Source organism: Morone saxatilis, unplaced genomic scaffold, assembly GCF_004916995.1.
Source record: "Morone saxatilis isolate NCDOM2014 unplaced genomic scaffold, NCSU_SB_2.0 Contig7, whole genome shotgun sequence".
Taxonomy (NCBI): Eukaryota; Metazoa; Chordata; class Actinopteri; family Moronidae; genus Morone; species Morone saxatilis.
In genome coordinates, this window is record NW_023340246.1 from 14100922 (window position 1) to 14113924 (window position 13003).

At 39.4% G+C, this 13003-nt stretch overlaps 1 protein-coding gene across 1 annotated transcript in view; it reads right to left on the minus strand.

Moving 5' to 3' along the window:
- LOC118340261 (disks large-associated protein 2-like) overlaps positions 1 to 13003 on the minus strand; it is a 107646-nt gene that overhangs the window by 49245 nt on the left and 45398 nt on the right. Inside the window, exon 2 of the mRNA XM_035678133.1 lies at positions 382 to 1538. Within this exon, the coding sequence (XP_035534026.1) occupies positions 382 to 1538 (1157 nt within the window). The remainder of the gene's footprint in view (positions 1 to 381; positions 1539 to 13003) is intronic.

The following is a 13003-nucleotide window of genomic DNA, read 5'->3' on the forward strand; positions in this document are numbered from 1 at the left end:
GTCTGTAGCTCGACTTGCTACAAACTCTTAAACTCTCTATTAATAGTAAATATGATTGACAGATTGACAGACACTAACAGGTGCTCCCTTTCCAATGCAGTGAAAAAGAAATATTAACCAAACTGTTTATTATATTACCAAAAATTCTAATTTAATGAGTAATATATTACTAGTGTTGATTTATGGTGACGTATACCAGCAGTAGCATACACACATTTACACATAAACATTCATTTCAGTAGCACTGTGGCAACCGTCCACATACAGTATAACAGAAACACCCTGTCTCCAGCTTTTAATATATTAATATCCTGTCTTTTCTCTGTCTATTTTGTTCCATTTTTGTCCATTTAAAACATAAATTAAGTAAGTGTCACTCACCTGCAGGTAGTGACATGTCCGCGATGAAGGCTTGAGGTCTGTGTGCATCATGGGTTTTTCTAGATTAAGCGATGACTTCCTATAGGCCTCCTTGGCCTGGCTGACTGTCAGTGTCGACCAGGAGCTCCTCTTCATGAATTTGCCCTCAGGCGCCATGGCCATGCTCTCACAGGCCGAGCACTTGACATCATTGTTACTCTTAGAGGTCTTAAGTGACAGGTCTCCAAAGTGGTGGCTGTGCATGGAATCTGGGTAGCAGTGGCTGACATGTTCCCCGTGGTGCCGTGACATGACACTGGGTGTGCGGTAGGTGCTGTCACTATCCAGGTTGTCATCGGAGCTCCACCAGCCGCCAGAGCGGTGCTTGCGTTCTTTGCTCTTGCTTCTCTTGCTACCATGTTTGGTGGAGTGGTGGCCATGATGGTGATAACCTGCTCCTCCTCCACCTCCCATCATATCACCTTTTGTGCCGTTCATCTTGGATGATCCCTCTAGGGAGTGGGACTTGGTGAAGAGCTTCTGGACAGAATGAACAAGGTGTCTGATGCGGCCAGGACTCTCGCTGCGTTGCTCAGTGGTGGTGGAGGTGCGCTGGTACTGTAACGTGTGGAAGCCATCGCGGTGTAGTGGCAGTTGTTTCTCAAACTGGTCTAGTAGGTTAGCAGGAAGGCGGTTGCTCTTGGTGCCGGCGAGGTGGGAGGAGGCAGCTGCCGCAGCTGCGGCGGCAGCAACGGCTGGGGAGGTGGCAGAGGCTGTGATGGCAGCGCAGTCATCCCGTGTGGCTGAGTCATAATACTGAGAACTGTAGTGCATTCTGGGGAAGGTGCTGCTTGAAATGTGCTCAGAAGCAGCAGCTGGGGGCATCATGACAGGGGACATCATCATGCAGTCAGAGTGGATGGAGCTGCGCGGTGAGTAGCGATGGTGGAAGTCCATGGGGCAGCTCTCTGTGGGGCTGAGCAGGTAGGACGAGTGGCGGGAGTCAGAGCCATGGTGAGCGTGGGGGTCATGGACGTGGGGGTCATAGTCCAAGCCATAGGGTAAAGGGATCTGGTGCTGGGAGCGGCTGCCCGATAAGCCCTTCATGTTCCTGGCTGGAGGGAGGCGTCTGCCTTCATTGAACTTTTGAGACGGGGACCAAGGTGAAAACTTCTGGTCTGTGTCAGAGAAAAGAAAGAAAGAAAAAAAGGGAAAAAAAGAAATAAGATTCATGCGAGTTGGTGAGAGAAATGCTCTGAACAACCTTGAGCAGAATATTCTGTTTCCAAATCCCCATAGATTGAAAACGCTATTGTGATTCTCCTTACAATTACAAGCAAGAGCATGACAGACACATTGTCCTATGGGATACTCTTCACATTTATCTGACATTCTCAATGACAAGAAATGTATTTATCTCAGAAACACTGACATTTTATGTGCATGTATGTACTTAAATATTTAATCTCTCACTTTGTTATGTTCCCAGCACAGTGTACACTAAGGCGCCTATCATACAAGAGCACACTCACATCAAGTGAGATGTTATTACAGTATTTCAGTACACATGGAAGTATAATGATTTCTAGCTATGAATGGCAATTCTTAATTACAGACCTTTAAAGTTAACTTAAGTTGTTATTGAAGTCATGCAGTCACTAATCAGTATAAAAGTGATTTAAGAATTGCTGTACTGCTTTTAATATAGTATATAGGAACAGATATATTTCTCAAAAGATATATTTTTCTTTTAAGTCAGGTAGAAATCCTTTATCTTTTTCTGCTGGCAAAGGGTTTGTACTATGTGCTTAATGACGCACTATGTGTCAAGTCTCATCTCATCTGAAAAGAAGTAGTTCCACTTCTGCCCTCAAAACGGCTTGGAGGTTTTGACGCTCGATGAAAGCCAATTTACTTGTAATGTATAATTTGTCATAGATTACTGATTTTCTCCTTCAAGCTATGATGACTTGAATAATCTTGAACACAACTGATTTTTATTGTTTTACATAATGTTTGCAGAAGACTTTAATTTCTATATGCAATAAAGAGAATACTGCACAGGAGAAAAATACAGAGAGAACCATGAACTATTAATATTAGCATCAACTTTTTTTGGCAGCTAAACACCAGGAAAACTACAGAACATTAGGAGCCTCACCTGGAGCCCACAAATACTGTGCCAACTAACTGTGTTAGGCCAGTCACAGTCATTAGGCTGCCTCCCCAAAGAGCAAAACTCCAGTTTGCTTCAATTCGTCCAGTATATATCTTCATAACCCTATCCCACAGTTGAAAGTAGAGAGCTGATTTTCTCAACAAATTGAGTCAACTCCTCTGGAATCTGCGATAAAAGTATTATTTCTCAAACCCTGCGGTGATGAACCAGTTGTTATTAGCTGTATGCCTAATTATTTTTAGAAGAGCTGTGCACATCACTGGGCAGTGATCACAAAGAGCAACACATTTTAGATTACTTCAAAGAGACTTTATGATGAGAGAATTTAGAAGCTTCTGTATGAGGGGTTAAAAAGTTCAGCATAACCTCATAAATCCTTTTGCTCTGACAGTTTTATTTCTCGCTTAATGGTGAATGCTGCTCAGGCTCATATGAGTTTTCCTTTATTGTGTTCATACAATGCTGAAACAGTATGTACAGTACATAGTGAGCTTATACAAAAGAATATATGTTAAAAATGCACTCATCAAGGCAGTTTCCTTCTATTCATTCCGCTCACTAGTATAGTAGAGTATAGTAGACTTTTCTGTCATAATTTGTCTTGAATCTCTTTTTTTTAAAACATTGTGAGAAAATCATATTGTGAACTCAGTATTGTGCATTGAATCCTGAGTTGAGTGTCACATCATGAATAACAGACCTGCACTTAGCACAAAGCTGAGGACACGTGTCTGCATGCAACACAGGAGTTTTATAATTCATATCTGATAGATACTGTGAGTCAATAGATTCAGTTCTGTGTGTCTGTCTGTCTGAAACTCAGAAAGTACTAATGAATAAATAAACTCTTTGTATGTCCAAGAGTTTGCACTGCAGATACTTTATTTGTGACATTTACTATAGCAAACTGATCTCTTCAATATTATATCATATTCTTAAAAAATGTGAACGTGTAAATTGACAATACTTGAGTAACCAAATGCCCAACAAGTGATTAGCTATTTATTTAAACCCTAACTTGATGCCACAGAACAGTTTGTCCTGTAATCCCATTAAAATGAATAAATTATTCCCCAGCCCTGTTTAAAATAAATTCACCACTACCAAGCCACTACCAATGTTTATTATTATTTTCTATTCTCCTCCCTCTCTGACTGTGCAAAGGTCTGCACAAATCTTGATCATTCTGTTCTCCTGATGTCTATCAAGATACAAGAAGACATCTCAAACAGAACTTTTTAACAAAATGTGTCAAAATGAGCAACTTTATTAAAAGCATCTGTCATAATGCTTATCCTCCTGCATAACAATTACAGCCTACGTCTTCCCAGTGCGTGATAAAAGCTGTAAGGTAACAGGGATATGATGTTGAAATGCCTTGAGTGTCTGCCATTCCCCTGTAATTAATTACTTTAAGTTCTCTGCAGCAGGAAACCCCAGTCTGGAACAGTGCACACATCGTCTTACATAACATTTGGGATCTCTGATCTCACACACCATTTCAAAGGAGCCAGAAATAAAATGCACAGTTGTCATGGTAACCACTGCTGAAAACCCAGGAACTGTAATAGGATTTTCAAGGTTGTTTGGGGTGGATCCTGGTTTAAAAAAAAAAAAAAAGAAGAAAAAAAAAATCACACATACAGTATGTAATGTGATACAGACACTAGTGTGTACCATATGGTATGCTGTGTTTGGTGCACCGTTACAAATTGTGCTGCATTTTGTAGACTGTAACTGAACGATGAAAATTAAGCAAAACCAACCCGGGTGTCACTGCACATTTTATTATCACTTTAAATATGTCTTACAATATGACTTTCAGGATTTAAATGCCTCTCACTCAGGGATTTCCAGATTTGATCTCCATTTGAAATGAATACAAGTTGGAAAACAAACTCTTTTGAATCACTAACCCTTAATAATTTGGATTTGTTGTGCTGCAGTTTTTTGCCGACTTTCTTTGAACATCATAAAAAAGGATGTAATTATTGTTTTCATTTGATTTATGTCCTTGCCTTACTTAAAATTTTTGTTTAACTACAGTAGAAGAAATTAAAAGACACTGTTATTCATTACAGGGTGTAATTACCCATATTATGTGATTTATTTTCACATTTCATTTCCATCTTTATTTTTGCAGAGATTGTGTTTTTTTCAGTTCTATCAGAGATTGTATATTTTCGGTTATTAAAACAGTGTGTGACTACAGCAAACAGTAGATGTAGGATTTTGTAGAGCTTCATTGTAACAATCACTGTACAATGAATATAGTACCATCCTTCTATGTTCCTCTCTTCATCTCATTTCCACCATCATAGCTCTCTGTTGTCTCCCTAAGTCCCCTCTCACTATCTCTCAAATTCACCGCATTGAAGTAGATGACATCGACCGGTTGCTTAGGCAACAAAATGTGTCAAATTAAAGCTAACAATAGTAATGAATGTGTGTATCTACATACATACAAATGGCCATGCTCTTATGTGCAATATAATGTAGTCCAAATGTACAGGTCCAAACAAAGAGCAATTTGATCATCAGACAGTTTGTCAGTATGCTTGTACATTCACCGGAGAAGCATCCATCAACATATTGTTCAAATGCAGTATCACTTATGCAGTGAGGTCTGAACCAATTAAAAATAATAATTGCAATATCTGGTTGGATCAAGCTGTGTCATTTTGATCATTTACAATACAGTAAGACATTAAAGATACCATCTTTTAACCCAGGTTTAATATTTCAGTACCTGTCTGAGACCCAATCATTTTAATCTCAAGCCAACAATCTGTTTGCACTCCCTCTAAATTTAATCATTAGTACAAGATGTTACTGAGTTACAGATAGTTGGACATTGGTTGTTCAAGCAACTTTTCACAGATCTGAATGCCAACGGCCCACTCATTGGTCGAGCTGCTATGCCATCCACACCGTTCTCTGACCTAATGCACTTTTAAATTTTAACTCTTTGCATAAGCAAAGAGCAGATACAGTTCCCTGCTACTTAATCAGGTTTTATATCTACATTGTGTCTGCTTAGGCCAAACTACATTGGTTTGGTTGGCCTAACTGGTTCAATAGGCAGTTTCATCTGAATGGTTTTCATCATTAGTTTATGTAGTTGCACTAGTCTGACAACTAACTAGTGATTAGAAACTTTTCCATACATGAATCATGTCCTCTGATCTGTCTTACCAAAGAAAAAAGAAAATGATAGAAAGACAAGAGGAACCACTACAGTAACACAGTAATCCTGAAATAAATACAGTATCACCCTATGAAGCATGTTGACATTTTCTAAACCTTCAGTGTTGATGTTGTGATCAGTTTTCTGGCCACAGTTTATAGGGATGTAGCTTGCACTAAATTATGCAGATGCTCACTGCTCAAGTTATAGTGTCAGTCCTGTCTATACCAGTCAGAATGAGACAAATTCAGCAATCATGTATTGCTACATGGCAACATGAATATTATGGAATCTGAAGTACACATTCAGCAGACACAAAACATCTGTTTGCTCCCACAGAGTAGTGTCTGGATCACTGTCAGCAAGATCTGCATTTTCTCTGTACAATCACCCCAGCATTCTCATTACATACACTTTCTCTTGAGGTGGTTTGATTACCCTATAATCAGCTGTTTAGAGACTAATCCTTCAACTCAAATTCGTCTCTTTAGCTATCAACCAATTCATTTCAAGTAGAGTCAATTTGATATAAATCATTTCCCAGAGAGAGATAGAAGGGAGAAAATAAACTACCAAGAATGGTGCTAAAATGTTTTCACTTTATGAATCAGTCATTAAGCAGTGAAATTATCTATGACTTTAACATTGCTTCTCCTTAGGTCCACAGATTCATCAACCCTCTCCAGGCTTACTGTTGTTGACTTTATTACTTTAGTATCACATATACTTGGTATTATTGGAATTAAAGCCATGATTTTACCCAATTTTGCCTCATGAACACAGTTTTGAAAACCAACACAGCTTGTGAAGCAAACATTGGGGTTTCTTTCACCAACAATCATAACAAATCTGGGGTTTGGTTTTACGTGTGTGCTAATTGGTATGGCAAATTTGTTTCTGTGTTTTTACATGGTGAATGCAAGGTGAAAGAGCAAAATGTTGAGCTCATCCAAAATACTTATATATAAATATATTACAGGTGCTTAACCAAAAACTCAAACTAAAGGCACAAAGCAGAAGAATCCAAATAATGCAAGAATAGCTCCTACAATACATTTAGAGCAGCATTTAAAAGGTCTTTTTCAGGCTTTGGCCTGGCTTATTAATTGATGCTTTCTAACTGAAAACACTCCATTAGTTACCTGACTGGCAACATCTGTATTGAATGTTAGTGAAATGAAGTAGCCTGTAGTAGATTTACCCGGCAGAGCAGGGGGCCAGTCACTCCTGCCACCAATCCATAGTGAGGGTGTGATGGTGTTGCAGTCGAGTTATGGGAGTTCATATCGTATAACAACTTGGTCTGGTATGGCAACACAAACACACTCTGACTGTCTGCCCGAGGAGACTGGTGTCATACAATATTTGCAAGGGACTGCTTTGCAACTTCTAATACATAGTGGCCAGTGCACTGTTCTCTGTGTGTGGGGGATGTGACATGAAGGCAGGGGATGCCGGCAGGCTCAATAAACAGGTAAAAAAAAAAAAAAAAGCTGTGTCATAGGGCTTAGTCTGGATACCCTGCAGGCAGCAGCAGAGGGGAGGATGAGATCCTCAACTGTATCTTGGACTATACCACCCACTCTCCTTACGATGAGCTGATGCAACTATGGAGCACCTTCAGCCTCCAGCTCATCCGCCTGAGGTGAACCATGGAGTGTTTCAAGTGCTTATTTGAACAGACTTCCATGTGGTCATGCAACTCTTGCTTATGATTTTACAATAGTACCGGTTCCAGTCAGCAGTGCTGAATTCTGGTCACCAGCAAAAAACTCCTTGAGCTTACCTGGACTGGACTACTCTGCACATTTGCCCTGCTTGTCATAATCATCACATTACCATTACATGTTTTTGTATTTGTTTTTATAATGTTTTCTCTTAATGTCAGCCAGTAGTTTTGGACACATTTCTGCACTGATTTTATTTGTAAAGTGGTTCAAACCCTGGAAGACTAAATCGGGGTGTAGAATAAGTCCATCATTAGCACCATTGAGGTGCCTTTGAACAACCACTTGACCCAAGACAGCTCAGTGACCAGCAGATTGCAGCTTCCAGGTGTGAGTGTGTGAATGTAAAGCAGGTCATTAGTGGAAAAGAGCAGTGCTTGGATAAATTAAAAAAACTAATAACGCACATTTGCACAGCTGCAAGCACATGTGCATCTCCTGACAATATAAACTGATTGTATGACAGGAGAACTAAAGCCAGACCCAAAGGGGGAGAAAAAGAGGACATGTGGAGTGGGAGAGATTGATGGACTTCAGAGGGGAGAGAATTAAGCTCTTGAAAGGCTTTTGAGAAAAGCAAACAAGCTTGTTTCCATTTTAGGGTGAATGGAACATTTCAGAAGATTACATTTACTGTTGAGAAGATTACATGAAGCCATGGTGTGATTGAAAATCAAGTTGATACACTGCAGGCAAAAAATGAAAGACAAAACCTTTTTATTAAGGTGACAATCTATGCTGTATCTGACATACTGAATACAAATGCTTTTAGCTGTCATGATTGATTTTTATTTTTTCTTCAATAGGACAATAGCTTCAATGAATGCAAATACTCCCTCTTGGCTCTTTAAGACCTCACATTGCAAGTCCATGAAACACTGACGAGAGCTTTCCTGTATCACAGCTTATGCAACCGCTATTGTGGTGCATGATCAACAGGCTGTTTCCTCTCTACCTTAAATGTGCTTCTGTCAGCACCTGATGCAGCCTATAAAACCAGTTTTTTTCCCCTGACAAAGATGCCACACACAGAGGGGGGAGAGATTAGGGCTAGTGCGGAAGAGAAAGAGAGAGAGAGAGAGAGAGAGAGAGAGAAGGGAAAGCCTCTGCTTGCTCTGCTCTCTGGGAAACCAGTGTGCTGCTGGCTGCTAAGTTAAAGCTCTGCTGCTATGCTACAGTCAGTGCCTGGCCAGCATTTCCCAAGATGGTTGCATAACTTGGAATAAATGAGGCCTCCCTCCTCCACACCAATGCACAGCTAGCTAATGCCACGGGGAAGAACAGAGCAACAGGCAGCCAAACTGTAGAGCATGAATCACACTGTTGAAAAATAACATGCTTGAGGTAATTTATTGACCACTGTTGAGCAAAAACATCCATTCTTTATCAGTTGTTATTACTCGCCAGATTGTGCCCTATTCGTGACCTCTACATTACACACTGACCATAGATGTTCCCTAAGAAAAAGAAGCTGTCATCCACTTGGAAACAAACCAAATCCAATTAGGTAAGTCATACAGTTGTCAGATGATTCACATTCAAACTGTCTAAAGGTTTACAATGATACTGGAGGGCCAAAACAAGCAGAGAGCTGATACAAATATATTGAGAAGGGAATGTCAGCTTTTATCAGCCTCAGTCTCTCAGTCTTGGATAGTAGAACCAAGCAAAGTAATTTTGTGTTGAATATGTATAAAAGGACCAGTGTGTAGGATTTAGTGGCATCTAGCTTTGAAGTTTTTTTTGAAGAACTAACTGAACTCATGTCTGTATTAGACAACCTGGGAACGAGCTAAAGTGTGGAGGAGAATGGGGAAAGCCCTATCTACAGCCAGTGTTTGGTTTGTCTGTTTTGGGCTACTGTAGAAACATGACAGTTCAACAAGGTTGTATATAAAAACAGCTCATTGTAAGGTTATGAAAACACAACGATTCCTATATTCAGGTTATTATACACCAACACATACCTATGAATATTATATTGCATTTCTGCCAATGGATCCTCATAAATGTTACACACTGGACCTTTAAGTGAAGAACCGTCCAAGATGAGTTTACTGTATCGCAAGTCTTTCCACTGATGACTTAATCAGAAAAGGGGCTTTAGGGTAACAACCATCTCAATAGAGTTGAAACATTACAACAACGGAGAAGTAAACTACTACTATTACAAACACAGAGTAAAACTGAAGTTTGCCACACTATATTTAAGGTCTTATTCAAGTCAAGCTGTTTACATGTACTGTTCATAGCCTGTGATTTGGTCTCCGTTTCCATAAATAAACCAATTAACAGAACAGTCCTGTATACCTAAGGCGTCCTGCCCACGGCTTGAACAACCTGCCAGAGAGAAGTGAAAGCATTCTGCACCCCCTTCTTTTTTTTTGTTGGACAAAATAATAGTATTCAGTCATTTTCTTTGCCCATTAATTGCTAGTGAGGGTCACAGGAGTCTAAATCCTGTCCCAGCAGCTGGGAGGCAAGCAGACAGTTTTGGACAGGTACAGGAGTCTATGCTTTGATACAGTCACTCACTGACATTCGAACATTTTGTCAATTATTTAGAGTCTAAGGACTGTGGGAGGAAGCTTACTGTTTCAAAGACTGAACTGAAGAAGCCGAGAAAAAGATTGAGTAGTAATAGAAAATCAGGTTGCGTTTGACTTCTAGATATGAGGAGGAACTGAAAATCCCAACAGGAATTGACAATATAGAGTTGCAGATTACCGCCCGCAGTAGTTTCAGTTTGATGAACAACAAGTGTGACAAGCTCTCTTAGCTTTAATCAACAAAAAAAACTCACAAAATAAAGTACAGAAAAATACAACCATCATCATTCTACTGATTAAACAGACAAATACAACCGTACACTTTCGGAATTAAAGTTTCTCTCTTACAGATCAAAGACCAGCTTAATTGTCTCGTTCAATAGACCAAAAATGTAACAGAACTGTCTTGGTTAGTCTTTCCACTCTTCCAACAGTCACCAATTCTGGTGTGAAACCATCTAACCGAGCTAGATGTGAAAATATTCTGGCCTCTCCTGCTTCACGTCTCTCCTGTCCTGGCCCATCCCCGCCATGTCTTTCTTGTCCCTGGAGTCAGGGTCCTGGTCACAGTCGCTGTAAATCGTTTTATTACTGTCTTCCTCGTCGTCATTCACCAAGTTAGATTTGAAAATATTCTAAAATCGACCAAAAAATCAACCAAATAAAACAACCGCAGATGAACTCAATGAAGGCGTTATAATATGTTAATTCGACTTCGGGAGCGACTAGATATTCTTTTCCATTAAGTGAAAAAAATATGTGCATATATATCGTATAAGCAATCATCCAAAATAAGCTGGAAAATATCAGATATTGACAAAAATCCAATATCGTGCATTCATAGTTTTATTTCAAGAAAAGATAAATACATTGCTAGGCCTTAAACAATAATTTGTTACATATTGTGATGCAGCAAATGGTAACAGCAAGTAGAAACCAACCAAAGCATCTTACTGTTAATAAAGGTATAACTGTAGCCGTACAGCAGCAAGGAGACTTTAATGGTAACGTGTTTTTGCTCATACATGTGGGGACAGCAGTGAACATTATATAAGTGGAAAGAGTGTTAGACCTTGCCACTGAGACAAAATCATATTCAATTCGATGTAGCTTTGCAGCAGAGGCTGCATTTCACCTTTTGATATAAATCCGCCCACTCCCTCCCACTGCTGCTGCTCTCTCCTCGGCAGGCAGACACTGGCGGATGTTGTAGTGATGCCACACACCCTGGACTCAGCCTCAGTCTCTTCTCTACGCCCTTCAGTGCAAGAAAACGCCAAATAGGGAGCTTATAGTCCATCACTGCTCACTGTGCAGCAGCCTGTAAAGCCTCCCACACTACATTGATTTAACACAAAAGATAAGGTCCTAGAGCTATAACAGACGATTCCCCAGGGTTTATGTGTATCTCTGAATGCATATATTGGTCTGTATACGTATTGTACATGTAAGTTGTATTGCAGTACATTCAAATTGAACTTAGGTCTAAAATAAGACATACAGACCTCATGATTTTAGGTCAGATGCACTGACAATGCCCCGCTTTGAGTCAGTGATTTCCAGTTTAAATTAAACTAAGTATAACACATCAAGGCAGCCATGTGAGATGACCAGAAATGGTATAATCCCTTCCACATTAAGTCTGCCCCTTTTCATCAAGTGCTAATCCTAACCTTTCTGTCGTTTCAGGCAGTATACCAAAATATATCACTGCTGATGATACAATATGGAGAGAGAAAAAAAACTAAAGCCCAGGTGTAGGAGGCTTAGGTTTTGGCATCTTGCCTCTCCTCATTCAGGTCTTGCAGCAAATGTTGACACATCTCCATGGAAACTGCTCATATATAGAGTATGTAGCCATCGCAGAAGTCTCACTTTGTACAGTCTGTGAATATTGAGACATCTGGAACACTTTAGACTTCTTAGTTGAGTAGGATGTTGCCTACAAAATGTTTACCTCAACATATTGTTCTGAAATATAAGACCACATGGAGAATACTGCTTTATTCTACATGTGTTATATGTGTTTATACTGTGACTAGCATGAATTGTAACATTGTAAGTTTGTGTTGCACATGTTTAGTTTGTATATTTAAAAAAATAGACTAATTACACAAATTTGATATGGCAAATCTGGGGAAAGGGACAACTGTCTGCTTTTGGTTGGATGGTTTTCTGCCTGCACATCATTTATTACAGAAGTTGTTGAATATACATCTAATCTGCAGTTCTAGCAAATTCACAAACACACGCAGTCCTGTTGGTCCTTTTGTGAGTTACTGTGTTGGTTCACCAAAGATGAACAAGATTAAAATTCAGCTGGTAGTAGCTGTACCTTGCAAGATACTTGCATCACTTTTGAATCTGCAAATTGCATCAATGCAATTTCTCATTAAAACAGTAAATGAATAGTAAATGAACATTTCTGAATTATCAGTCTGTCTAAATTGCCTAGCTTGCGTAAAACTGTTGTGGCCTTTAGGACGTTTTGGAAAATATACCATCTGTTGTGGCTAGAGACATTGAATAGCTAAGATGCAGATATCAAGTGCAGGGAAGTCACACTGTGGCGGCAACAACACAAACAGAAAACAGCCAGAAAAACAACAAACAGTAGAGCTAGATGTGTGCCAGACAAGACACATAAAAAAACAACAGGGAACAGCATTGCCTCTTGCATTACAGGTAAAAAGGGTTTTATGTCATCAGTACAACATAAATGTATCTTCACACATTTAAAGATATATGAACAAAAACTGGTGGGAATAAAATGGCTGCAAACATTAAACAATAGTATAGAAACTTACAGTAAGATACAAAAAAACAGATAATGCACTTTAATAAACAGTATAAATGTAATACAATGTGTTTCCAAATGTGTAGAAGTGTTATTAACCTGTAATTAAACCTCAGAATGTCTATAATAACGTTTTCCTGATGCAATACTGTAAGATAGGTGTTGCCAGAGTAGGTCAAAAGTAGGAGGCAGACTCAGGACGTT